This window comes from Lobosporangium transversale, assembly GCF_002105155.1.
Source record: "Lobosporangium transversale strain NRRL 3116 chromosome Unknown BCR41scaffold_4, whole genome shotgun sequence".
Taxonomy (NCBI): Eukaryota; Fungi; Mortierellomycota; class Mortierellomycetes; order Mortierellales; family Mortierellaceae; genus Lobosporangium; species Lobosporangium transversale.
In genome coordinates this window covers 705,563-731,206 of record NW_019028982.1, presented here as the reverse complement: position 1 = coordinate 731,206, position 25,644 = coordinate 705,563, and the positions used below count along the sequence as shown (strand labels likewise).

Here is a 25,644-nt window from a genome sequence, read left to right as displayed (position 1 = left end):
CATGTGCAACAATGTCCTGATCCTTATAACATAAACGGCTCGGTCACTCTCTCGGGCCCCCTGGCTATGCTTCTGAGATTTTTTTTTTTTTTTTTTTTTTAATGTTCCTGAAACATTTCCCTCTACGCTTTCCACGTTTGTATTTTTTATTTTTTTATTTTTTTATTTTTTTTAGCCTAGAGCGAACGCGTAGCTGGTCATTGGTGGTACATGTATATAAAGAGCCATTCATTCTTCTTTACCATGCATAACCATTATGTCTTATGAATCACTTTTTTTTTTTTTTGACTTTGGACAATTGACATTTTATTACACTTCATGGTCAATGAACGTGAAAAAGTGATGCTAGTGTGAACTTTTATGCTGCAACTATTTGTACCTGAAGGAGGGGATTTGTCAAGCCACCCTTTTCCAACTATCAAAACTTGAAAGTTGTCCAACAGGATCAGCTCATGTGGGGTGGGGTTCGTCATCCAGCTAGAAATATACACCCCTTTTTTGATAAAAATCAGGGCAAGACTTCCTTTCACTAAACTCAAACAGTGGCAAGAGAAGAATCTAGTGCAATCTTAATATATATCAATGTTACTTGGCGTCGCAGACAATGGTTATCGGCGAGGTCTTAAAGATCTTTGAGATATAGAGATATAGAAGCCTAGCTATGGAAGTAGAAGTTGGCTTTGACTACATATAGTCAACATTAATAAGGAGAAAGCAGAGGCAGAGATGCCGAGCATTTACTGAATTATTAAAGTACATGGCCGCGCTTTGCAAGACAAGATCAGACAAATAAAGTTAATCTGTCAACTGTTCGTGGTATCAAGCGTGTCTTTAGGGATGATGCAGAAGGTTCTCTGAGAATTGAATGAGAATGGCAATGGCAATGGCAATGGCAATGGTAGTGCGAAAAGAGAAGAAGCCTGTTATGCATGCAGATGATTGTGCTTTTCTTCAGGCTAGCGCTGTTTGTGCAATAGGTTTGTGCTGTTTTCAGAACAGGTTCGCGCTGTTTGGGCAATCAGCTTGTGCTGTATGGGCAATAGGTTTGTGCTGGATGAGCGACAAGTTTGTGCTCGTTTTCTTCCAGCACGTGCTGGAAATCAAAACATCATGCCCTTTCTCTTCTCTTCAGGCTCAGATCTCTGGCTGCAAATCACGCCCTTTCTAGTCCAAACTCATTGCCACCTGAGTCTATTTTTTTTTTTTTTTTTTTTTTTTTTTTTTTTTTCATATTCTCAATATCCAAACATTCAATCTTCTTCAACAGCAAAGAGAACAAAAAAGAAAAGAAAGAGGAAATGTCTGATATTGTACTTGACTCCGTTGCTTTCCGCTGTCCTCTAACTGTATGTTATTTCAAGTACTGATTAGCTACCTTAAGGAGTATTTCGGTAAAGCGAAGATCTCCAATGTTTTGTATATTATATATACAAATGTATGATGTATGGCTGTATGGCTGTATGGCTGTTCATCAGCGCACAGCGCACATGTACACAAAAAGGCTGTGCCTCTGTTTCAGACCTTGTATTGTATTGATTGAGCTCTGATAGTGCATTCATTTTAATCCTGAATGCTGGGCTGAAGATAAGAGATCAAGGATTTTATAGAGACGAACATCCTTTTATGATATATATATAAAAAAAAAAAAAAACTCTTCAAAACGGGGTATTATTTACTAGTAATATGATATATGGCATTAATATTCTAGTAATGACTTTAAATGCTTTTTTTTTTTTTTTTTTCCCTCTAAATATGCTTGCGTATAGTTGTTTTTAACGAATACGAGTCTTCAGGCCAATAGATACGGTTGTTGTCTTGATCTGCTTAGGAACATCCTCCGCTCTGTACTTGATCCAAGGCTTGATACCGTTGTTGACACTGCTGACGGGACCCTTGATGCTGTTGTGGAAGTCGTCAATGGTGAAGTTAAAGGTCTTGCCAGGGTTCTTGGAGCGGTCCAGAGAGTAGTCCCACTTGACGTCCTCCATAATCATCTTCTCATAGGCATCAATTCTAGGCTCCAAAACCTTGGGGTTAAATAGATCCTTGGTAATCTTGAGAAGAATACTCTCAAAGAGTGTGTTGATCTCCTTGTTCTTGTAGATGAGCTTTGTGATCAATGGATGGTCCTTGCCTGGTCTGGCCAAGCGACGAGCAGCAAACTTCTTGTAGGTCGTGGCAACATCGTTGAGCTTGCCATCGCTGAAAGTAGAATCGAAATCAGTGGGGAGGAACTGCCATCTAGCTTGGAGAGGGTTATAGTACATGAAATAGTTGTTGCCCTTCCACCAGTAAGCATCCCAGGCACCACCCAGATACTCCATAGCCATGCTGCGCAAGTATCCGTCCAGATCCAAGCGTGCGTTCCAGAACTTGATGCCATTTCCTACACTGGGGTCAAACTCTTGCAGATCCTTCAAGAAGGCAATCAACTGGGCCATGGGCTCTTCCTTCGTGTTGGCGCCCAATTCCTTGTTCTCGTAGATCTCAGGGTGGTAATCGGCAGTCTTGGGGCCCTGGTACTGCAATGTGGCCTCGAGACCGAGAACATGGGAGCCCATTTGGTAGAGCGAACCAAACTCGGGTACATCGGCACCGCCGTGAACGGTAGTTCTCAAGTATGGGGGCTCAATATCCTCGGCCATCAGATAGAATCCGTAGGGCTTTCCGTTGACAAAGACGCGGACCCAGGCTCCCTGAGTAGTTTTGACACCGATGGAGTTCAAGTTATCGATATACAGCTTTTCGCGGATCATGGTAGGATCAAAAGACTGGGCACGCAACTTGATGATGGGGCGATCAAAGAAGGTCTCGCCCTTGTCGTCGTCGAATTTGACACGAAGGGACAGCTTCTTGAACTTTCGAGAGCCGTGGCCCGAGACCTTCAGCTTGATCTCTCCGGCGCTGTAAACGGTGTCAGCGCTGATGAAGCGGAAGCCGGCCTTGATAGCCTTACGTTCCTCATCAAGAGGATTTGCAACCATGTCTGCGAAAGCTGCAGGATCAGGTGTTAAATTAATGGTCGCAATCTGGGTTTCATCAAAGGCTTTAGAAGGCTTGGGGCGGCTATCTTTATAGACTTGAGGGAGCGAGGGCAGGGCAGTCCTGGTCACTTCACGCAAGAAGAACTCGTTCTCGGTTGAGATCGCCTTCTTGTTTTGGAAGACTCGCAAGAACTTTTCACGTTGGATGATATCGCCCTTTGGTGAGAGCTTGAGGTAACGATAGCCCGAATAGGCCTTGGCACCCACGACAGTTCCAGTCCAGAGAGGGAAGGTCTCGGGAGTGGTTGTCAATGGGGTGAGTACACCATTGATCAAGACACCGAAATAACCATCAGGAGTGTCAGGAAATCCAACAACTTTATATGTCACTGTTTAAAGAAAAGAGAAAAGATGGGAAGTGGTGTTATGGTGTGAACTTCTTTAATTGACAATTGATAATGCATTTAGTGCATTTAATACTTTTCCCAAGTTTTTTTTTTTTTTTTTTTTTTTTTTTTTTTTTTTTTTTTTACCATCCGCAAATGTGAATGAAGCAAGAGCCAAAAGGCCAGAAAGAGTATAGATACGCATGAGGAAGGTTGTTATTAGTGCTGCAAGCGTGTGTGGGGCGTAATGTTTGTGTGGAGGGAGAGGGTAGTGGAGACGGTCGGTTCGAGACAGAAGGGAAGGGAAAGGGCGGGTGTTAGAGGGAGGCAGAGAGGGAGGGAGAAGGAAAGGTTCTTTAAGTGATGAGATCGTTGCGATGAAGAAAAAAACAAAAACTTTGTGGGTTGTATGAAGCCTTTTATTGTGGAAGTCTACAATGATCTTGAGGACACGGCGCTCTTTCCTTCTACACACAACCACACGCCGGTTTTTTTTTTCTTTCTTCTTAATATTACCAAGCGAGAAAAAAAAAAAAAAAAAAAAAAAAAAAAAGCGCTGTAAATTCTAAAAAAGAACCCCCAAGGGGCGCCCAGACAGATTTGTCTTCTAAGGAGAGGGCAATCTTTCCAAAGAAAAGAATTGAAAGAAAGCGGAGCCCTTGTCTTTTAAAGAGCCTGATTTTTACTTTTTACTGGAAAAAATAAAGGAGGAGAGCATTTTGGTTGGCAGACAACTGAAGTCAATGGAAAAATAATGATAAACTGACATTTATACATTAGTATATATTTATGGATATGTGTATTATATATATATAATATTATATATTTATACAGTTGACTTTTCAGTGTCTGAAATCTTGACAATGAAGAGAAAGTTTCCAGAACCCGTTGTTACTGTTGAACAGATTAGATCTCGGATGATAGGGCTTTTTTTTTTTTGCCTTACAGTACAGAACATTGGAGGGGGGAATGACTTGTATATATTTCTCCTCTACCTCTTTTCTGGGCAATATGGCTGCAGCTTTGCATTTCATTACTGCATTTGCTGTTCAAGCACATGTAGAAAATCGAGAATGAGATGCTCAATTAAATTTAAGGTTTATTTTGTGTTTTCTTGAAAGGTCGTGTGAGGTTAATATAGAGAAGAGACAATGTCAGAAAAGATCCTCGGCGAAGGCTGTTTGTGTTTCCATCAGGGCTTTGACCAATGAATGTTCAAAGCAACTGATGAGCGGCGCCATCGGATTTTTTTTACGCCTAGCCACGCTTCCCATCCAAAAATAGCATTTCCACAAGATCGAGCCTTTCATTTATTCTGTGCACAGACCGTACTTTACAGCACTTTTAGACTTGCTCTAGTCCGATCTCTCTTTTTTTCTTATAAAAAAAATGTACTTTTTATCACCACCACAGCCACCACTCTACATGTACATTTACTAACAATAGAGAGCAGTAGCAAATAGCGAGAGAGATAAAAAAAAAAAAAAAAAAGAAATCCTGTCTTTATTGAGAGTGTGGAATATGTCATACCAATCGGTCATTTCAACAATTATAAGATTTTCGATCGACGAATAAGCTTGTGATATAAATATATGTATTTGCATGTGTTTAGAACACAAGTAAAAAAAAAAAAGTTGGCGCCCAATCTAGACAATGCAGGCAAATAAGCGCTCAACCAAGATATAGGAATACGTGCTGTACATGTTATGCTATGAATGGCCAACTAAATAGTACAAATACGAACACAGCTTCTCTTCACGGGAGCTTGACAAAGGAGAAAGGGATGTTATTCTTTATAATGATATGACATACTACAATTAGATAAAAGATGACACTAATATTAACAAAATAAAAATAAAAATAAAAAATAAAAAAAAAAAAAAAAAAAAAAAAAACAATAAGGCAGAATAGCAACCGAGCATGCTTTCCTTGAACCCTTGAACCCTTGAACAAGCATTGTGTGTGAAAAGGAATATAAATGAACACTTTGTTTACATTACGTTGTCAAAATTGAATCAAGGCGTGCGTGCATGCATTGTGTAGTTGCACAATTACAAAATTTGTTACTCTCAATTCTTTCCCCAGGTCTTTTTGGTCCTCAGCAACATCAAGTTGATGTGTTTCCATTACATGGAATACGTATATAAAGTTCTGACAAAGAAACCAAAAAAAAAAAAAAAAAGGATGCTCAATTTGGAGAGACCATCCATCTTTCCAGCCCTAATTGGTGATTGCAAGTTTTTTTTTTTTTTTTTTTTTTTTTTTTTGGACAAACAGTGGCCAATGACTCCAATAGTACGCGCATCCCTCTTAGGCAACAAAAAAAAAAAAAAAAAAAAAAAAAAAAAAAAAACCATGAGCCTTTAATTCAACGCTCAAGCGCTAAAAAGAGACGCTTTGATGAAGAGTTCCTTCCTACTGGTGACAGGAATTGATACACATCAAATAAAGAACCAAAACTGCTTTCAGTTGAATCCAGGTTTCGGCCACAAATACTACCAATCTGATGATCACCTATAACTTATATGTATATATTGACTTGCTTAATGATCAGCAATCCAGTTCGTCATTACCGATGTTATGTAAAAATAATCCTACAGCTGCATTTGGTTGTTTTTTTTTTTTTTACATGCATTAGTGACTGATCTTCTAACCTCTTTGCTCACATCAATCAATAAATATACCCTTTCTTTATGCATTACTTTTTCTAGGGCCCTCTCGCAAGAAAAAAAAAATAGAAAAATAGAAAAAAAAAAAAAGACGAATGTTTGGGTGTCGTCAATCCTTTTCTTTCTTTTCTTATCCGGCCTTCGTTTGACCCACGCTTTTCTCTTCTTCTCTATTCATCTCCTCCCAGACGCACACATTCACATAACCATTTATAATTGACAATTATCCTTTACTTTTGATAACCCATTCACCTCAAAAAACAATCAACCATGAAAAATGACCAACAACAGCATCATAATTCAACGAAACAGCCTCCCAAGGTACTAATTGCTGGAGCAGGGCTCGGAGGACTGACTTTGGCCATCTTACTGGAAAAAGCACAGGTCCCATATGAAGTATATGAACGAGTAGTCGAGGTCAAAAACATGGGTAATTAAGACGTTCATGAATATACATGTATGCGTAAAATAAAATAAATATATTTATATATAATTTACGCATGGGGAACTAGTACATGTACACTTAATTTGACTATAAATGGGGGAATAGGGACCTCAAACTCGCTTGGATGGAATATCGCTGCGCTGTTTAAACAGATTGGGATCTATGATGAGTTTGTGTCGATTTCAAAACCAGCCTTGTCCGTGGATACATATAATGAAGACCGCAAACTCGAGTTCTCAATGACATTCAAGCCCGCTGTTGAAATGTTCGTTTAAAGTCCTTTAATGTATTTATTATAGATCTTATATAATTATATTGATTTTATTTTTATTCTATTTAAAGGTATCATGCCATTTTAACTTTTTTTTTTTTTTTTTTTTTTTGACCTTCATTCATAAACAGGAGCGGAAGCGAAGGCTATTTTGTGACAAGATCAGCACTTTATGACTTACTTCTCCGACAGATACCATGTGAAAAGATTCATTTCGGCAAACGAATTGTTTCAACAAAACAGGATCATATAGGCGTACGGGTTCATTTTGCAGACAACACGATTGCGGAGGGGGATATCCTCGTAGGAGCTGATGGAGCCTACAGTGCTGTTCGCCAGAATTTTTATCAGCAATTGAAGAGAGAAAACAAACTGCCCTTGTCAGACAATAGTGCGTCACCCTTCAATTGTGTCTGCCTTGTGGGACAGACTGCGCCTTTAGATCCAGCCAAATTTCCAGAGGTGTTGAAGCCGCACTGTCTAATCAATGACGTGGTCAGTGCTGACAAGCCCTACTCGGTATGGAAAAAAAAAAGAAAAAAAGGATACGAGCAGTTGAAAGTAGCAAGTAGCTTAATTCTACGTGGCAAATGTATTGACGGCGAAGTAGAAAAAAGAGTGACTTTGATATCATACAATATATATATACTTATACTAAACGCTTCATTTTTTTTTTATTTTTATTTTTATAACTATTATTATTTCTGGATGGAATAATATTCGCATACATACAAGTGGGTAGCAATGACAATGAAGGACAATATCTACTGCTGGACTGTAATCAAGTATTTGAACAAGACCAGCTCTAGGGATGACGATGCATTTAGAGAAGCAGAATGGGGAGCAATAGCAGCAGAAGCCATGTGTCAGGAAGTTCGTCATTTCCCGATTCCTGGTGGTGTTAATAATGATTTAACGCTAGGTGATCTGATCGACATGACCCCCAATGCTTCCAAGGTCATACCGGAAGAAAAAGTATTCGAGACCTGGTACTCTGGCAGAGTAGTTCTCCTGGGCGATGGTAAAATATATACCCAAACTTTCTTTCTATTTAATGAAACCTGTATCCAAACCGGTTTCCAGTATCCTCATTGATACTCAACATCAAAACTTTATTTTTTATTTTTTTTTTTTTGCTCTCAATTTCAAATTCTAGCCTGCCATGCGGTAAAAAATAAAAAAAGAAAAAAGCTTGCATATCAAGAAAAAAGAAACACGCGGGTACTCAACTAAACACGTCTTCTCTTTCTCTACCATCCAATGTTTTATCCTCTTATGAATGAATGAATGAATGAATTTTTGTTTTTTACTGTTCTTTTCCCTTTTCAAGATTCATCCAGCGAGTGGCGCAGGAGCTGTGAATGCCATGCACGATGCCGTAGCTCTGGCCAACTGGATCAGTGTGCTGGATTCACCTTCGACCAAGGATACAGAAAGGATCTTTAAGGAGTACAGAGATGAGCGCTATCCAGCTGTGATTGCCGCGTACAATGCAGGACAAACGCTTACCAAAGTCAGTGGCAAGGTACTTACACATCTAATGTTTGCGACATGCTCATCGAGATCTGTCTACTCCATCGTGTATAAATATGTTATTACAAATATGACCAATGTTTATCTTTATGCATGTCAGCATTTGTTTGTCTAACGCCCATCTATTTCATTCATACTATCGGCCGGGGGTCATTTTAGGGTTGGGTTGCATGGGTTGTACGAAAGATTGCAAAGAACATGCCTGTATGGCTCCACAATATGGCTGCCAAGACCGTTACTCAACATCGTCCTCAAGTCTCGTTCTTACCTTTAGTCAAGGATGAAGGGGCATCACCTCCCAAGTATCAGCCTAGCCTTGTGAAGACGCTCGCAATCCATCAAGCCAGAGCAGGTTCTGCTTCTGTATTTGCATCTGCAACTACGTCTGCAACTACATCTGCAACTTCTTCAACCTACACCTTGAACAATCAAACTCCAAGCATCTCCATGAAGACATGAATGTGTACATCCTTTATTTTCTCCTCGCTTTTCTTCTCTCACTCATAAAAGCGAAGTAGGATGGAATGCTTCAGTTCTATAGACCACACCCATGTAATTGTACATACCGCATTAAAAAAAAAAAAAAAAAAAAAAAAGAAAAGAAACAAGGTCAACCATGTGTGCATGTTGTGTGCTTGTTCATCTTGTTGTTCTCTGGTTAAGAGCTTCGGCTATTTTGTTTTCAATGTTATATATTTCTTTGCATGGTTTAGTTTCGGTAACACCAATATTTATTATATACATATATACATCAACCTCTTGCTTCGCCTTTCAGCGGAGTAAAGAGAGACTACAGCAACAACAGCAACACCAGCAACAGCAATAACACCACTCAATCGATCCTTCCTCCCAATTTGCTCGTACCTGTCTATCTTTCTCTTTTTTCTCTTTCTCATTTTCATCCTCACTCTTACTCATTTAGTCTCATTCAGCCTCATTCAAGTTGCATTCAGTCTCATTTAGTCTCATTTTCTCGTCTCGACAAGCCCTGTATTTCAATTGTACCCTTTTTCTTTCCAATTTTTTTTTTTTTTTTTTCTTTGTACAATTTTAATCAATAAAAATGCCGGCAGCTCACCCCCTGATAAATTCTCCTGAGAAGCCGACTGTGCTGATCGTCGGTGCAGGCATCGGTGGATTGACCCTGGCCATCTTACTTGAGAAAGCAGGCGTACCTTATCAAATCTACGACCGTCTAAATGAAATCAAACCTCTGGGTAAAATAATAATCATTAAATTAAAAAAATAAAAAAAATAAAAAATCCCCATTAAGATCCAATTGCTCAATTAGTCTCTAAGAAACAACTCAAAAATGGATCGTCTTTCTAACCTTTCTCTCTCTCTCTCTTTCTCTTTCCATTTTTTTTTTTTTTTTTTTTTTTTTTGTATGTATGGACCAATGGATGGATCAAAGGATCTGCACTTTCACTTGGAGGAAGTGTGGCGCCGTTGTTCAAGCAGATTGGCATTTATGATGAATTTGTAAAGCTTGGAAAGCAGAGGAACTCCATTGACAATTACAATGAAAATCGACAGCTTGAGTTCTCCATGAATTTGGCGCCACTCTTGGAAATGTAAGAGTTATAGCCCCCATTTTTTTTTTATTTTTTTATTTTTTTATTTTTTTATTTTTTTATTTTTTTATTTTTTTATTTTTTTATTTTATTTTTTCTTTATACTGACTATAGCTGAATCTGGACATTCAACCACTTAATTTGCTCCTTTGCTGTTGTTGTGGCTCTATCTGCAGGGGAGGCTACCATGGATACATCATAGCAAGACCTAAACTCCACGACCTATTATTCCGGCAGATACCTCCAGGAAAGATTCATATGGGCAAACGATTGTTGTCGATGAAACAGAATGAAAATGGCGTTCAGATCCAATTTGCAGACGGCACAATTGCAGAAGGTGACATCCTTGTGGGAGCTGATGGAGCTTATAGTGGTGTTCGTCAAAGCCTGTACAAAAATTTGCATAAAGCCGGAAACTTACCAGCATCGGACAATGGAGCTTTACCATTCAGCTGTGTTTGTCTTGTAGGACAGACCAACCCAATGGACCCAGTGAAATATCCAGAATTGTTGGACCCTATCTGTCATTTCAACTCGGTTATCGCTACGGATAGACCTTATTCGGTATTAAAAAAAAAAAAGGGACTTTATTTTATTCTAAATGATTCTTGAGAAAAAGATTGCTTACATCTCTATCTTTCTTATTTTGTTACTTGACAGTGGTCATCATTGACAGTCAAGGACAATATTTACTGCTGGGGTGTAATATTGTATTTGGACAAGGAAAGCTCCAAAGAAAATGATAGCTTCCGAAATTCAGAGTGGGGTCCTGAGGCAGCAGAGTCAATGTGCAAGGATGTTCGCGACTTCCCATTGCCTGGCGGCGCTAACAATGACCTGACTATCGGAGATTTGATTGATAACACACCATTGGTTTCCAAGGTCATGCTGGAGGAGAAGGTGTTTGATACGTGGTACGCTGGAAGAACTGTCTTGCTCGGTGATGGTAAAAAAAAAAAAAATAACCTTGAGTGATTATTTAATGAATTTGATCCGAATGATGGATGGCTCTTACATGCATGTATAATACATTACACACAAGTATATACTAACTTGCTATTACCATGTCTTTTCAAATCATTGCCCCCTGAACGCACATCCACCAGCTTGTCATAAAGTAAATATCTGCACTGATAAAAGAATTCTATTCAGTTGAAATGAAATGTGTATGAGGAAAGAAAAAAAAAAAAAAAAAAAAAAAAAGTCAACAAATGAATATTAACTGACCTTGGCCCTTACTTTATCCTTTTTTTTTTTTTTCCTTTAGATTCATCCCGCAAGTGGACAAGGCGCTGTGAGTGCAATGCAGGATGCTGTCGCTTTAGCTAACTGGATCAGTGTGTTGGACTCAACTACCATCGAGGATGCTGAGAAGATCTTCAAGGAGTACAAAGCAGAGCGATTCCCAGCTGCCAAAGCTGCGTTCGCTAATGGACAGGCATTGTCTAAAGTCACTGCTAGGGTAGTGTGCTTTACTTGTTAGGGAAAGAAAGAACATGATCAGAAAAATGTCACTTAAAGATATTCCATTCTAAAAGTGTTTCTCTCTCTCTCTCTCTCTCTCTCTCTCATTTTTTTTTCTTCCTTTTTTCGATAACGATGAACTAGGATTGGAAAGCAAGATTGACTCGCTTTATTAGCCACAATATGCCAGGATGGTTATGGAATATCATGTTGACACGTATGGTTGAGTCACGCCCTCAGGTATCGTTCCTACCGTTGATCGAGGACATTGGCACAGTGCCACCGAAACCACAGCCCAGTCTTGAAAAGACCCTGAAAATTCATCAGGAGAGAGCTGCGGCGGCGGCGGCGGCGGCGGCGACGACGACCGTGACTACGAGCCCATCAAATTAAATTGCATCTTTTTTATTTAGTCTCCACGCTAAATCTTCCAAGGCTTAGTTCTAGTTCTATATAGTTCTAGTTCTAATCATTGTCCAATGGACGCGAGGTGGGGAATTTGATAATACAAAATAAATGTTCTGTCACAGCAAATTGGACAGATTTCGCGTTAGCGGACGTGGCTGAGTGGCTCCTTCCTTCCTTCCTTGTTCCATACCACCCCTAATGATGCAGTCACAACGACAAGACAAGAATAAAGCTAATTTCTTCATTCTCTGCCATCCTTTTCTTTCTTTTTTTTTTTTTTTGCTCCATTCTTTAAAACAAGGAGACTATAATGGCGTCCACAACACCTACTGAAAACGAATATGTTACATTGGAAAGTTCTGATGGATTCCAGTTTATTATCCATCGTGAAGCTGCAATGCTCTCTGGCACTATCCGAAATATGCTTTCTAGTGCAGGTATAAAATTGGTGGCGCACAGTGACAAATACTTTCATTTGCTTTATTTGAGGATTAAAAAAAATAATAATAATAATAATGAAATTGCAGGTTCATTGTTGACATGAGCTAACTTTTTTTTTTTTTATTTTTTTTATTTTTATTTATATAGGACAATTCACAGAGTCGACAGAAGGAGTAATTCATTTCAGGGACATCAAGTAAGCATTACAAGATCACCTCTTCACCTTCCCCTCAACTTACTGGGACTTGGAGACTTTGTGAAGAAAGGACAGAGGACAAGACGAAGCAAGCTTTATTCTATATACAGATTAACAAGAGGATATTTTAAAAAAAAAAAAAAAAAAATTGGATATCAACTTGATCTTCTTTTTTTTTTTTTTTTTTTTCCTTCTTATTTTTCAAGAGCTGTCATTCTGGAGAAAGTCTGCAAGTATTGGTACTATAAGGTAACTATTGGAATCACTCAGATCACAGCCAACTATTTGCTTTCCTTTGCTTTTAATATATTCCTTACGCTTTTTTTATTATTTTTTTTATTATCGTTTTGATTATTGTAATTATAGGCACGATACCTCAATTCAGTGACAGAGATCCCTCACTTTGAGATCGAGCCAGAGTATGCGCTGGAAACACTTATGGTCGCTGACTTCTTGGACAGTATGTTTTTATTTTTTTTATTTTTTTATTTTATTTTTATTTTTGCTTTTCCCCAAACTTTTGATGAACAATTGAGATCTTATATGGCTGCCTTTCACGATTGCAAACTAACATCTAGCATGATCTGATCTTATACTTTCTCATTTGAAAGCATAACTCCCGGAAGGTTTTTTTCTTTTTTTTTTTTTTTTTTTTTTCGAGTACATTAAGGACGCTCCATAGATTTTGATTTCCATACCAGTCAACAATCAAGCAATCAGCAATCAGCAACCAGCAATCAGCAACCATTACGTTGTTTCTTCTGTAAATTAAATAAAATTCTTTAAAATGTGAAAAAGAGATTAATATGTATGCGTCGCTTTTTTTTTTTTTTTTTTCCTTTCTTTCTTTCTTTTCTTCGTATTTTTTTTCTTTCTTGGTTTATTTTCGATGTCAAGAACCAGGATGGCGGATAAAGAGGAGGAGGAGAGATTGTTATGTGGCCAATGTAGGAAGAGCATCACCAAAACCAATGATGGTCCAGAAAGCGACCGTTTTCTCAACGAAATCCGCGTCGGATGCTGGAATATCCTTCGCACTGGCGCCACTCACAACAAGTTGTGTTGAAGTTAATGAAGGTGATCCAGTCTCAGACCTGACCTTGGTCTTGAACGTGAACGAGACAAATAGAGGAATCTATTATTTTTTTTTTAAAAAAAAAAAAAAAAAAAAAAAAAATTGATTAGCAAAGGGACAAAAGGAAGGAACTGATAATAATAATTTCACTCCTTCTCTTTTGTCATGCATGCAGATTTTTTTTTTTTTTCCTTCTTCCTATTAATATATACTTTGACTTCTCCTGCAGCGACGGGTGTAATGTCCAAAACAATACTGGTAGAATTAGCGGTCTTTTCATAAACATTCTCTTGCACAGATCCTGGTGCAGCTGCGATGGTTCCGACTTCGTATTCCCAAACTTCATTATAGGGTAAAATACTGAACGTAGGCGAGTGAATGTGGACTCCATGATGGGGTTGAGCTCCGTCGCCGTACCGAACTGATACCTGAACCTCCTCGTGTCGAGGGTTAGTGAAACGAAGGATGACGCGGGAGAGGGTCTGGACGATCATAGGTTGGACATTGGCAATGGTGATATTTGGAATTTGGTTTCTAAAAAGATACAAAAAAAACTATGAGTAAGTGAAAGAAAGAAAGAAAGAAATATAGTAAATATAATAATAAAGCGATGTCTTGACTTACAGAGCAATGAGTTTGATCTTGAACCGAATGGATTGAGCCTTCTGCTCAGGATTAACAAGAATATGACCACAAGTTCGACATCTCCTAGATTTTTTGATCCGCAGGTGTATCCTCTTGGGTTGTAGACGCTCTGGAGAATAAGGTTGTTTATGCAACTCTCTCAATCGTTGTTTCATGGTCGTAATCTGATTCAGGTTGATGACGGACATGAGTGTATCTAAATTCTCAGTATCATCCATGACTTGAACTGCGGGTGTATAATGGGCAAAATCGTCACCACCGCCCCTACGATGACTAAGGCCGCCGATGTTGGATGAAGTAGAGGAAGCAGTTGAGCTGACATAGCGTAAAGATCCAGTTTGGATAGAAGACAGAAGTGAAGAGTGGAGACTACTGCTGGGCTTGGCACTATTTCGAAAGTGCTTTTCCAGATGATCCTTGAGTCGACCAAACTCCATGATATCTGGTGATGTTTCATCTGCCTTTTGTAATTGAGCTTATAAAATTAAAAATAAAAAAAAAATAAAAAAAATAAAAAAAAAAAGTTAATTAACAAGCATAAAAAAGAAACATTGATCCCAATTTACAAGTTGTTTAGAAGAAAATAAAAAGGCGTTGTGGAGTTACCTACCAGCGAGTCCAGTGGGCTTTTCAAAGGTCATGTTGATGGACTGAGAATTCCAGTGGCATATGTGGCAAAGGAGGTAGAATTGTCCGTAGGCGGGAGGAACTGCTGCAAACTGACCTGCGTCGGGGTCCTCTGAGACAACAGAGAGGGTATTCTGACATATGGGACACTCGAAACAATTGCGTGAGCATCTATGCAAAAAAAAAGATAAATTTTATGGAGATGAGAAGACATGCGTGATAGTTGAATGTGATTCCGTTGAAGAAGAGACCAATGTCCGCAATGTCTATCAGGATATGCTCACAAATCATATATCTGTCAATCTTTCTGGAGAGAGGTTTTCAGTGAATGTGTGTTTGTCGTGTTGGGTTTGTTGATGCTCAGCCTTACTTGTGTTTTTCCAATTTGACACTGGCAGTGGGGACATCAAAGAGACAATTTGGACAAAAGTAACAAACAATCTCGTCCTGAGAACACTTTGAACAACGAATCTCATCGCATGAGTCACAAAAGTAGAGACGCGACAATGGCTGAGAACCATGCAAGTCTGACGTGTTACCCGAGGCAAAGATCTCTTCCATGACCTTACGAGGAAGGCCTCCTGTTGTAGGCTCGTCTGTTGGATGACTTGCTTCCGAGGTTTTTGTAATGGAGATGAGTGCTGTAGAACTATCCTGTTGCACATCCTTTTCCTTCTTTCCTTCTTCTTCTTCTTCTTCTTCTTCTCTTCCTTCTTCCCGTTGTTGTTGGTCCTTGTCCTTGGTGGTCTCATGTGGCGTTGTTTCTGCAGGCTCAGAAGACGTAGAAGATTTGGGTTTGGTTCCTGGACTGCAGCATAGACAGCGATAGTGTACAAAGGGCTGCTGCGCGGGTCCCTGACCAGGTGGTGCATTGAGGGCCAGCATCACTCAATGAGCAACTTGAGAAAAAGGAATTAAGAAGAAAAAGAAAGAGGAAAAAAGGAAGAAACCGAAGAAGAAGAAGAACAGCAAGTAAAAAAAGAATGAGAAGGTAGAATGAAAAAATGAGAGTTAATTAATTAGTAAAGAGAAGGTTGCTTATCGTCCTATGCTCTGTGCGCGTGTACTCATTCAATTGTGAAAAAAAAAAAAAAAAAAAAAAAAATCATTGCACCCAAATTATGTGACTTTACACTCGTGATAATGGAACCAGATCATACCACAGCACATGCGATGGTTAGTTCTTCTTTTTACAACGTTCAGAAACGCCCATTGAGTCGTGTTTTTTTACTCTCATCTCTTTCATTCACCGCTTCATCTTGCTCCATTCTCATTCTTCAGCTCAAATAAAAAAAGAAGGAGATAAAGGAGCAAAACTATTGTATAGCACCTTTGCTGTCGTTTCTTCTTTTATCAGTAGCTGGATCATCTCTCCAATATGACCACACCTTCACCAACACGGCCCTCGACTCCAGGGACACCAACTACAAACACAGCACGGGACGTCTTTGAGTTTGATGAACGACTCTTTACGGCTGCAGGGGAACTGGATAAACAATCAAACCCACCTTCAAATAATAAACAGGAGCTTTTTGTCTTTCAATGGCTTGCAACCGTAGAACGAGAGCTCAAGAAATGTGGCCATGTAAAGAACTCTTTTGAGACAAAAGGAAAAAAGAAAAAAAAAAAAGAAAAAAAAAAAAGTCTGGAAATGAAAGGGATGTCAGTTTGTAAAGAAAAGAAAAGAAAAGAAAAGAAAGATTTGTAATTCTATCACCACTAAAAATTCTTTATTCCATTTGGCTTCGATAATAAAAAAAAACGAAATGCAATAGGATATCTTCCGGATCATGCAACCAAACCTGGAACGTCAATTGCTTAAACTCATTTCGATGCCTGCACCAAAACCACGCCACCCCATCCGTCGATTAATCGCACGATGTTTCTTATCACTTTATGTCCGAGGGAACTCTGCAACTCTCTTTGAGACTATACAGATCTTGCAAAGTTTGATTGAAGCAGGAAAAGGCATGGGTGATAAAGATGTCAAATTGTAAGTCTCAGATCGCCCAAAAAAAAAAAAAGAAAAGAAAAGAAAAGGCAATTTGGCAGTGATGCTAATGATTTTTATTATTATTATTATTATTATTATTATTTGATAAATAGAGCCGCGATTCATTGTATCGGAGTGATCATGGAGGCGATTGGAGAAAAGGTAACTTGTGTTCAGCATTTCCTATAAATAATACCTTTTCCCTTCATTAACTTAAACGTATTCATAAAACCATATCATATCACCATAGGTCCAGTCACTGGTGCCAGAGCTTACAACGTCCTTCCTTAAAGTCATCAAGACTGATAAGATAGTATGTGATATTCCCCTTTTCCTCTCTGGATGAAATTATGGATTGCATCACTTAACACGACTTGAAATCCCTCAATACACTAGTACCCGTTGATCATGCGAGCAGAAGCCATGGTTGCACTAAGAAAAATGCTGCACGGAGCAGGACGTGGATCGACAGACCTCAACAATAAGGAGATTCTCAAAGTCCTGAAAGTCACCCTTCTGGACAAAGCCCTTATCATGCGCTCATCATCAGCAGAGGTATAGAGCTTAAAAGTTGGGCATGTTGCATGTTTCGGATCGCCTACATAATTGGGTTTTCAAGGTCACTAATATACTTTATCTGGGTGATGGCAAAAAAAAAAACTATCTTATAGTGTCTTACAGCTCTTGTCAAGTATACAACCATCACATTCACAAGAAGCGAACTAGAAGCCTCGACCACACTCTTTATCAAAGCTATGGATGAGTCAACATACACAATTAGGAAATCAGTGGCTACTCTGATTGCTACACTGCTTTATTCAAAATTCCAGGGCGAGGAGAATTTGAGCATGGCCAGCGCACAATCCCCACCACCCAGCGTTAGTGGCAAACAACTTGCTGCCGGGACTGAGTCTTTCACGCTGGACGTGAACGAGCTCTTGACATATCTCTCGAGTGCTTACAATAAGCCTAACACGAGCCGTGAGGTCCGTGCAGGGATTTCAGAAACATATGCCGCGTTATTCATCATGCTTGGACCATCGGTTGTGGAGCGTCATTATGGTACTATTTTAAAGCACCTGCTAGTGGAGCTAGCAGCTAATCCCAAAAACACAGTATCACGATTTGAAATCCTGACAGCACGTGAACATGTCGAATATCTCCTTCGTGGAGTCATTGGTGCACGCCTACTGAGTGAGTCGGGACAAATTGCCAGCATCAGAGAATTAGTCGGGAGCTGGTTGAAGACCTGGCCAGCGGTCATGCCAGGAGACGTTGAGCCTTCCGAATATGCATTGATCGGCGCATTAAATGAGACATCGGCTTTACTACTAGATTTAGGAGGTGCAGCTAGTTCTGTTCAGGTAGGCACAAGAATTGGTGCATCTTTTTCTTGTCATTGGTTTAGCCCCAGAAAGAAGAAAAGGGACTGATTACTAACTGTTAGAGTTCTCTTGGTGGTGTAAATTGTAGGATATCTTGCTGTCATCGCTTACAAATTTAGTTTCCCATCCATCTCGAGCAGTACAGATCGCGACCGCCTGGTGCCTCCGATGTCTTTGTATTTCTTTGCCCACCAACCTCGCCAAACTTATCCAAACCCTTAATGCCAAACTCTCTACGGATGTGAATACACTCAACAATAATAGTACTAATTTCCAGGATGTGTCAACGAGAGCATATGGATTAGCATATTCAATTGGTGGGCTCATCACTGTTATTTCTGTCCATCCACTTTATGTCTCCTTCGAGATGAGCGCGCGCATCTTCTCAATGGCAGCACAATTGATCAAAAACAGTGCAAACAAGGAGATCCGGGTTGCTGCAGCTCAAATTCAGATTGCGTGGACCTTGATTGGATCATTGATGTGCCTAGGACCTAATTTTGTCAAGATGCATTTGCCCCAACTTCTCTTGCTTTGGAAGACGGCACTACCTAAATTAACAAGCAAGGATACCAATAATACAACGAGATCAGAATTGGATTGGGCTTTCATGATCCATGTACGAGAATGTGCTTTGGGATCAGTGGCTAGTTTCTTGTTCCATAACAGTGACAAATTGGTGACAGTTGATGTGTCGAAACGTATCGCAGCTCTGTTGTCTAACACGCTAACCTTTGCGGGAGCCGTACCCACGTTCCCGTCACAAACATCTACAGCAGCAAACAAAGGAGCTCCTCAACAACAAAACGAGCTGTTGAACGTCAAGTTCTCTGAACGAGATGATGCTCTGAGGAAACGGATCTTTGAGTGTTTTGTTGCTATGAAACATACTTCTGCGTTTGAAATGTATCAGCCCATATTGATCAAAGCAGCATTGGATGTCTTTTCAGACCCAGACAGGACTTCAGGAACTGCAGTGACAAATGCTGTGTCTGCAGCCACATTTACGACCGTGTGGGCAGTGGATGATGGATATGGGTACGGTGTCACTGGTAAGATCCAAGGCCTCCGTTGCGATGTAGCAGCAAGGACCAGTGGTCGCCAAGAGGAGATTCTGGATGGTAAAGATTACGATAGCGCGACAAGGACGACAGAGACTTTGTTGAAAAAGCCGATCCTAGGCGCGCCAGAACATGATCCTTTAGTGATCTATACGACATATGCTCTCCCAAGTTCGGTATCACGATATTCACTACCAAAGCCTCGACCTGTAGCTACTGGCGTTATTGATGCTGCAATCGAGCTGTTTGCGATCCTATTGCCTCTTCAATCATCAGCACTGCAGGGGTCTTTGATGGATGATCTGTCCAAAATGTTGAAGAGCTCGGTCTTGGACAAGAACCCTGGCAGAAAGATGGCTATTCAGGTCAATACAGTTGTAGCACTCCTAGGAGCAAGCAAGTACGCAATGGCAGAGAGTAAAAAACATGAGCAGCGGGCGTTTGAAGGGCCGCTTGCTTCTTCATTGTCTCAGTCGATATTGAGGGTAAGTAAACGAAAAAAAAAAAAAAAAAAAAAAAAAAAAAATTCTTTGTAGGAAAATGAAAGTTGGTATAACAAAATTTTAATTACGTCTCTTTTTTTTTTTTTTTTTTCCTAATTTGATATCCCAGGATTCCATTGTACATTCGGATCCGTACATCCGCTTTGTGGCATGTGAAGCTCTTGGCCGATTGACAAGTATACTTGGAAGCATGACGATCACGAACCAAATCAAGTATCTCATGGATCAGGTAGTAGCAAATCGTGACCCTGATGCCCGAGCAGGATATGCTCTTGCTCTCGGAAATGTGTTTTCGTATTTGGGTGGGATGATGGCTGGAGGCCACTTGAGGTCCGTGGTCGAATACCTGACCTCGCTGAGCCGAGACCCTCACCCGATCGTCCATAAATGGTCATTGCATTCTTTAGCATTGACGATTTCAAGTGCAGGCTTGATGTTTAGCCCATATGTGTCCAGTACATTGACCAACGTTGCAACAGTGTACTTGGCAGAATCACATGAGCCTGCAGGTGCCGGATCAATTGCTACAGCCAATATTGCAATGCAATCCGAGCTTTCTGTATACCACGAAATGGGCAGGATCATCTATGGACTCATTGGCATATTAGGGCCAGAATTGCAGTCGTCTGCTAAAGTGCGAGAGTTGTGCGTGAGCCTTGTGGAGGAACTTCGAAACGAGGACGATGAGTTTGTGATTGTACAGGGTATCCGATGCACACAGCACTTGATCATGTTTGCGCCTCTGCTAGTGGACATGTCGACGTTGGTACCATTCCTACAGGCTCGCCTACGTCGTAGCACAGGTCTGAGCCTGAAGAAGGCAGCCATAACATGCATGTATCAGCTGGTGCAGCGGGATGTTAAATCAGTCTTCCAACATTCCATGGGCGGTTTGGATGACCAATTTTTCAAGCTCCTAGACACGGACCCTACACTCCAAGACGTCAAAGATGTGGTACGCAGTTGGATCACCCAAACGGCTCTGGAGCAGCCTAGTCAATGGATTGATATCTGCCGAAAAGTATTATCTAGAACTGCTATTGATGAAGGCCAGGAGAATAATGTTAATCCGGTCGTCGATGGCAGTACTCCCAAGGTCAATCAACCTGCTGAAACGGAAGAAGAACGTGTTGATGACGATGATGATGGCCAGAACATGTTTGATGTTTCCAAACCTACTCAGAAAGCAGCACAACCATCCACTCCAGCTCAAAAGCCGGTTTCAGAGCCTGTGATAACTATTGTCACTGAGCTATCTGTCAAGGCCGCCCCAGCACTTCCGCCCCGTTGGAGGACTCGTATCTTTGCGTTAGAGTGCATCCGTCAGGTGATTGATGTGGTGGCAACGAGTGGCATTGCGGATCATTTCGACCTTGCAGTCGCTCGTCGGAAAAAGAAGAACTTTGGAGCAGATTTCCTGGTCCTAAAGGTGGCAGACCTGATCAAGATGACTGTGTATGCAGCCTCGACGCCTATTCAAGAGATTCGTATGGAAGGATTACTACTCCTACGCCAAACAATCGAAAAATTCCAATCTACAGCAGATCCAGAGGTCCCAGACAGTCCTCTACTGGAACAATACCAAGCACAAATTGGAGCTGCATTGACACCAGCATTTACAGCAGAGAGTACGCCAGAAGTAGTTTCCTTGGGTGTCAAAGTATGTGCAGTGTATGTTGGAAGTGGGATTATTCAAGAAGTGGATCGATTTGGACGAGTACTGAAGCTATTGATTGGAGCACTTGAAAAATGTAAAGAGGACAAACGGTTGACGGCTGTCGGAGATGTGACGGACCTGACGCCACACGCATCACAGATGATCAAGTGGGCGGTGTTGAACGCTTGGGCGGAGCTACAGGTTGCCAGTGTCCATCGCCAGTATTTGGTGGCGGTATTGAAGCCTAATCTAGAGGAACTCTGCAAGCTTTGGGCTAATGCGCTTGAAGAATACGCGAGATCTCGTGTGGAATCCGAGATAGCATTGGCAGGGTCTGTCTCTGCGAGCAGTACCACAAGCTCTGCAGGTCTATTCGATGCCAACTATACTGATTCAAGCAAGGGTTCTGAGAAGAATGTATGTCAACGACGTCATTTGACTGCAAAGCTTAATCGAAATTATCAACTGATTATTATCGTTTATTTATTGTTGGCTCTAATTCTTATTTGGCTCTTTGTTTTATTCTCTGGTGTTATAGTTTGACCAGACTTCGACGCTCAAGATCCTGGGCGCGGTATCCTCACTTGTAAATGAGAAGAACGAGCATATGATTCAGGCGCTCATGAGAATTACAAGCCCTGAAATTGCCACAACAACAACAACAACGACGACGACGACGACGGCAACGACCGAGAAAGAGAGTAAGGTAGAAGGTGCATCTTCAGACGAAGGGACCCAAAAAGATACCACTGATGCCTTGGGTTCATCTGATTCTTCAGCTGAAGCTCCAAACTTAGTCGTTGCCAAGAGTGCTAAAGCCAAACCTAAGAGAGGAGCTCTTCGATTGATTCATGTGATTTTCGGCCTCTGTCTGGAAATCCTGGCAAAGACATCATCGGCAGGCTCGACTATCGGCCAGAGTTCAGCGAACCTGAATGTTGCAGCGAATGATGCGGCGTTGCAGGGATGCCTCAGTGCGCTACACTCACTGTTGAACCCGATGTATATTGAGGAATCGTTCTTGAGCCGTGTGTTTTTGGAGATGATGGCCATTTTGGAGCGTGTTGCATGGATGGAAGGAAGCCGTGTCCAAGGGTTGGTTGTTGGTGTGATCTCGACGGTGATTCAGGGATACGGCAAAGAGCTGCTGTTTGTAGAGGACGAGGATGAGGATGAGGATACGGAGGAAGAAGGAAGGGAGGATGAAGCTGGCTCCTCCAATGGGGAATTGACGGATAGTGGGCTGAAAGAGTCTAGGTCTGAGGATATTTCGGCATTACCGGGCAGTCGATTGAGATCGATTGTTCAACTGTTGGTGGAGCTTTATATTCAAAAATGTGGCAGTTCGAACATAAAGTCGATCAAGTCATTCAAGTCGATAGGGGGCCGGGCGAGCCAGAAGACCACACCAGAGACGGTGGCGTTGCTGAGCAAGGTGACGGAGATGTTGGCGATGCTAGTGAAGGTAGCACCAGCAAAGTATCAATTGCATTTGGCAGCTGTTACACTTAATGTCCTGATTGGTATGTATTGATTGATACCCCATTTTTTATTTTATTTTATTTTATTTTATTTTTTTTTTTTTTTTTGAAGTTTGCTTTCTTTTCTTTCTTTTCTTTCTTTTCGTTTTATTTTTTATTTTTTATTTTTATTTTTATTTTTTTTATTTATTTATTTATTTATTTATTTATTTATATATGTATGATTTAGTTTATTGTTTTATTAATTGGCATGTATCTTTTTTTAACGGATAATTTGATGATTTTAACGGATAAATTTCCATACTAGGTGTGCTACGTGACCCTGCATTCCAAACAGAGCTCGGGCCCCATGTGCTGATGAACATCAAGTCGGTGATGGAGTCCCTGAATAAGAGCATTAGTGAATTGGATGGTAAATTTTTAGAGTTGATACTAAATGGAGCGATGGGAGCGATCTTGAAGAAGCAAGCGGCGTTTGCACCGGGAAAGCCAGGTGTAGCAATGTCGATGACTGAGAGCATGGGATTCAATTTGGAGACCACATCAGTGACGGATGTTTTGGACAAGAGTCGTGAGCCAGAGATGGACTCTGAGATGGATGTGTCGCCTGTGGAGATTACAGAATGGTGTAATGGACTGTTGGGCATGATGCTGGTGCTGACCAGCTGTACGGGGGTCAGAATCAGAAAGCCGTTCCTTGACCAGTTTGAGCGGCTGGTGACGAGTAGTATTGAGAGTAATATCAGCAAGGTAAGCGAACAAACAAAAAAAAAAAAAAAAAAAAAAAAATAGCTATATTTAAAACTCCATTTACGCATGTCATGTATATTTAATACATCGATATATGAAAAAAAAAAAAAAAAAAAAAAAAAAGATAGAGAGAGAGACTAATAGATTTATTTTACTTTACTTTTTTAAACTTTTCAACTTGGCTTTTCTCTTGAATGGGATGGATTAGATTGTAACAGTGGGGTACCAGTGCTTGAAGGGGGTGATATTGATTGAGAGCGCCAGTAGTGGCATGAGTGCGAGCTCAGAGTTAACAGACAAAGCTAAAATGACAGCGGGCAAGGCACGTGCGCGACTATTTATGCGAGAGTTGGTTCCATTTGTGGTAACAACGATTGTTGTGAGAGCAGCTCAAGAATCAGCAACGACGACGACGACGACGGCGACGACAAGTCAGACATCGGGAGGATCATCTAGTCCTTCAGGATCAAAGGATGATAAGAATGGAGTGGGAATGCAGGTGATTGAAGAGGGTATTCAGACATTGAAGAGTCTTGCGGTAGCCTCTTCTGAGACAGCACGGCCAGGAATGATTTCGATCATCATGTCAACATTGGTGCCTTTGTTACAGGACGTGAATGTGGAGATGGTAGGATCGACAGGTTCAAGAGCTCAGGGGGTACACACATTAGGATTGAATCATTTGCTTGGGCTGGGAACACAGTATCCGACGGAATTCCGATATGGAGTATCGAGATTGTCCGTGGAGCGGAGAACGCGACTGGAGAATGCAATCCGACAGAGTGTATTGGAGCAACAACAGCAACAACAAAAGCAACGGGAGAGAGAACAACGAGAACAAGAGCGTCTTGCGCGTGAACGTGACCGGGTGAAGATTGAATTGAAGAGTAGTTTCTCGGGCTTTACATAAGGAAGAAAGCAAACAAGGAAGTAAAAAAAAGAAAAAAAAAAAAAAAGATCAAAGATAAAGAATGTGGAGATGAAAATAGGGATGAGTAAATGAAATAAATCGTAGATTGCATAGACGTTAAAAAAGGGGGGGGAAAAGATATTTTTGACATAAAATTAAAAAAGATGCAGAGGTTTGTTTAAATTTGCCCTGCAAGTTGTTCACATTCCTGGAAATCTGTACTATGACAGAAAGAAATCTCTATCTTTTTTTTTTTTTTTTCCTCTCCCCCACATGTCTTGTGGAGAGAGAGAGAGAGAGAGAGAGAGAGAGAGAGAGAGAGAAGAGGGGGATCTCAGGGCAATGAGAGTAAGAAAGAAAAAGGGAAAAGGGAAAAGAGAAAAAGGGAAAAGAGGAAAAGGAAAAAAGGAAAAAGTGAAGGAATGGAAAAGGAAAAGGATGCCATGGATTGTAATTGTACCACAAATAAAGAACAGAACAGAAAAGTGAAAGGACAGTGCCCCATTCACAGCAGTGGATTAGAAGCATTAGCATAGACATTGACATTGCATTGGCAATGATTTATAGTAAAGCATTAAAGCATTAAAGCATTAAGGCATTAAAAAAGAATAAGGCTCACATCCTCACATACACACACTGCACTGTGTACATTACACATTACACATTACACATTACACATTATACATCCACATTCACCATTCACATCCACATCTGTCTCTTTGAATGTTTTGATATTCTACCTTTTTTATTTTGTAATGTATATATTTTGCATCTGCCTTTGTTTCCTTTTTATTCTGGGCTAGGGCATGTTGTACACGAGCATTATGTTTACAATTTTTTATTTTTTTATTTTTTTATTTTTTTATTTTTTTATTTTTTTATTTTTTTATTTTTTTATATAGAGAAGAGCAATTCGCAAGAAAAAGAAAACTAACTTTATTCATGTACAGTAACTAACTAACTAACTAACTAAGCTGTAACAGTTTGTTAAAAAGAAACGAAGAGAAAAGAAAAGAGCAGGGCTCTCAATTGAATGTTTAAATGCGTGCCACTGACCACTGATCTTTTTATATATATATATATAAATATTGTATATAATATAATATGTATTTTAAAAAAAAAAAAAAAAAAAAAACTTATTCTTCTCCAAGTGGCCCTATTTCCCCCTATTCCCTATTTTATCAAG

At 40.2% G+C, this 25,644-nt stretch overlaps 6 protein-coding genes across 6 annotated transcripts; 4 read left to right on the top strand and 2 right to left on the bottom strand.

The window, feature by feature from the left end:
• Positions 1-1,742: 1,742 nt before the first annotated feature.
• Positions 1,743-3,845, bottom strand: BCR41DRAFT_318060 (coth protein-domain-containing protein). The gene is made up of 2 exons (XM_022021305.1): positions 3,518-3,845; positions 1,743-3,373 (listed from the first exon to the last, which is right to left on the bottom strand). Exons 1-2 carry the CDS (start codon positions 3,573-3,575, stop codon positions 1,773-1,775), a joined length of 1,659 nt encoding a protein of 552 aa, XP_021885107.1. The 5' UTR covers positions 3,576-3,845; the 3' UTR covers positions 1,743-1,772.
• A 2,343-nt stretch (positions 3,846-6,188) lies between these two features.
• BCR41DRAFT_419170 (hypothetical protein) lies at positions 6,189-8,747 on the top strand (the record flags this gene model as incomplete). Its single annotated transcript, XM_022029718.1, has 7 exons — positions 6,189-6,469; positions 6,590-6,749; positions 6,887-7,274; positions 7,491-7,776; positions 7,912-7,922; positions 8,086-8,280; positions 8,448-8,747. The coding sequence occupies exons 1-7, from the start codon at positions 6,310-6,312 to the stop codon at positions 8,745-8,747; spliced, it is 1,500 nt and encodes a 499-aa protein (XP_021885106.1). The 5' UTR covers positions 6,189-6,309.
• A 565-nt stretch (positions 8,748-9,312) lies between these two features.
• Positions 9,313-11,822, top strand: BCR41DRAFT_419169 (hypothetical protein). Its single transcript, XM_022029717.1, has 7 exons — positions 9,313-9,505; positions 9,703-9,862; positions 10,039-10,426; positions 10,523-10,808; positions 10,969-10,979; positions 11,130-11,324; positions 11,471-11,822. Exons 1-7 carry the CDS (start codon positions 9,352-9,354, stop codon positions 11,717-11,719), a joined length of 1,443 nt encoding a protein of 480 aa, XP_021885105.1. The 5' UTR covers positions 9,313-9,351; the 3' UTR covers positions 11,720-11,822.
• Positions 11,823-12,016: 194 nt separating this feature from the next.
• Positions 12,017-12,998, top strand: BCR41DRAFT_332054 (BTB/POZ protein). Its single transcript, XM_022021833.1, has 5 exons — positions 12,017-12,171; positions 12,323-12,371; positions 12,578-12,620; positions 12,738-12,831; positions 12,983-12,998. The coding sequence occupies exons 1-5, from the start codon at positions 12,045-12,047 to the stop codon at positions 12,985-12,987; spliced, it is 318 nt and encodes a 105-aa protein (XP_021885104.1). The 5' UTR covers positions 12,017-12,044; the 3' UTR covers positions 12,988-12,998.
• Positions 12,999-13,226: 228 nt separating this feature from the next.
• On the bottom strand, positions 13,227-15,772 carry BCR41DRAFT_383818 (dynactin p62 family-domain-containing protein). Its single transcript, XM_022027504.1, has 5 exons — positions 15,089-15,772; positions 14,702-14,889; positions 14,071-14,566; positions 13,659-13,980; positions 13,227-13,506 (listed from the first exon to the last, which is right to left on the bottom strand). The coding sequence occupies exons 1-5, from the start codon at positions 15,601-15,603 to the stop codon at positions 13,306-13,308; spliced, it is 1,722 nt and encodes a 573-aa protein (XP_021885103.1). The 5' UTR covers positions 15,604-15,772; the 3' UTR covers positions 13,227-13,305.
• Positions 15,773-15,957: 185 nt separating this feature from the next.
• BCR41DRAFT_318055 (armadillo-type protein) lies at positions 15,958-24,479 on the top strand. The gene is made up of 11 exons (XM_022021304.1): positions 15,958-16,303; positions 16,494-16,711; positions 16,825-16,873; positions 16,962-17,024; positions 17,108-17,266; positions 17,383-18,075; positions 18,185-19,642; positions 19,770-21,734; positions 21,856-22,840; positions 23,106-23,548; positions 23,757-24,479. The coding sequence occupies exons 1-11, from the start codon at positions 16,097-16,099 to the stop codon at positions 24,456-24,458; spliced, it is 6,942 nt and encodes a 2,313-aa protein (XP_021885102.1). The 5' UTR covers positions 15,958-16,096; the 3' UTR covers positions 24,459-24,479.
• Positions 24,480-25,644: the final 1,165 nt, after the last annotated feature.

Bases quoted from the DNA above. Each gene is read 5' to 3' on its own strand.
- BCR41DRAFT_318060 (XM_022021305.1), bottom strand. From the start codon at position 3,575: ATGCGTATCTATACTCTTTCTGGCCTTTTGGCTCTTGCTTCATTCACA. The intron at 3,374-3,517 runs GTAAAAAAAAAA...TTCTTTAAACAG, and splicing joins TTCATTCACATTTGCGGATG to TGACATATAAAGTTGTTGGA.
- BCR41DRAFT_419169 (XM_022029717.1), top strand. From the start codon at position 9,352: ATGCCGGCAGCTCACCCCCTGATAAATTCTCCTGAGAAGCCGACTGTG. The intron at 9,863-10,038 runs GTAAGAGTTATA...CTCTATCTGCAG, and splicing joins TTGGCGCCACTCTTGGAAAT to GGGAGGCTACCATGGATACA. The intron at 10,427-10,522 runs GTATTAAAAAAA...GTTACTTGACAG, and splicing joins CTACGGATAGACCTTATTCG to TGGTCATCATTGACAGTCAA.
- BCR41DRAFT_332054 (XM_022021833.1), top strand. From the start codon at position 12,045: ATGGCGTCCACAACACCTACTGAAAACGAATATGTTACATTGGAAAGT. The intron at 12,172-12,322 runs GTATAAAATTGG...TTATTTATATAG, and splicing joins AAATATGCTTTCTAGTGCAG to GACAATTCACAGAGTCGACA. The intron at 12,372-12,577 runs GTAAGCATTACA...TTATTTTTCAAG, and splicing joins ATTCATTTCAGGGACATCAA to AGCTGTCATTCTGGAGAAAG.
- BCR41DRAFT_383818 (XM_022027504.1), bottom strand. From the start codon at position 15,603: ATGCTGGCCCTCAATGCACCACCTGGTCAGGGACCCGCGCAGCAGCCC. The intron at 14,890-15,088 runs GTAAGGCTGAGC...TTTTTTGCATAG, and splicing joins GTCAAATTGGAAAAACACAA to ATGCTCACGCAATTGTTTCG. The intron at 13,507-13,658 runs GTATATATTAAT...AAAAAATAATAG, and splicing joins TCGCTGCAGGAGAAGTCAAA to ATTCCTCTATTTGTCTCGTT.
- BCR41DRAFT_318055 (XM_022021304.1), top strand. From the start codon at position 16,097: ATGACCACACCTTCACCAACACGGCCCTCGACTCCAGGGACACCAACT. The intron at 16,712-16,824 runs GTAAGTCTCAGA...TTTGATAAATAG, and splicing joins GGTGATAAAGATGTCAAATT to AGCCGCGATTCATTGTATCG. The intron at 17,025-17,107 runs GTATGTGATATT...TCAATACACTAG, and splicing joins TCATCAAGACTGATAAGATA to TACCCGTTGATCATGCGAGC.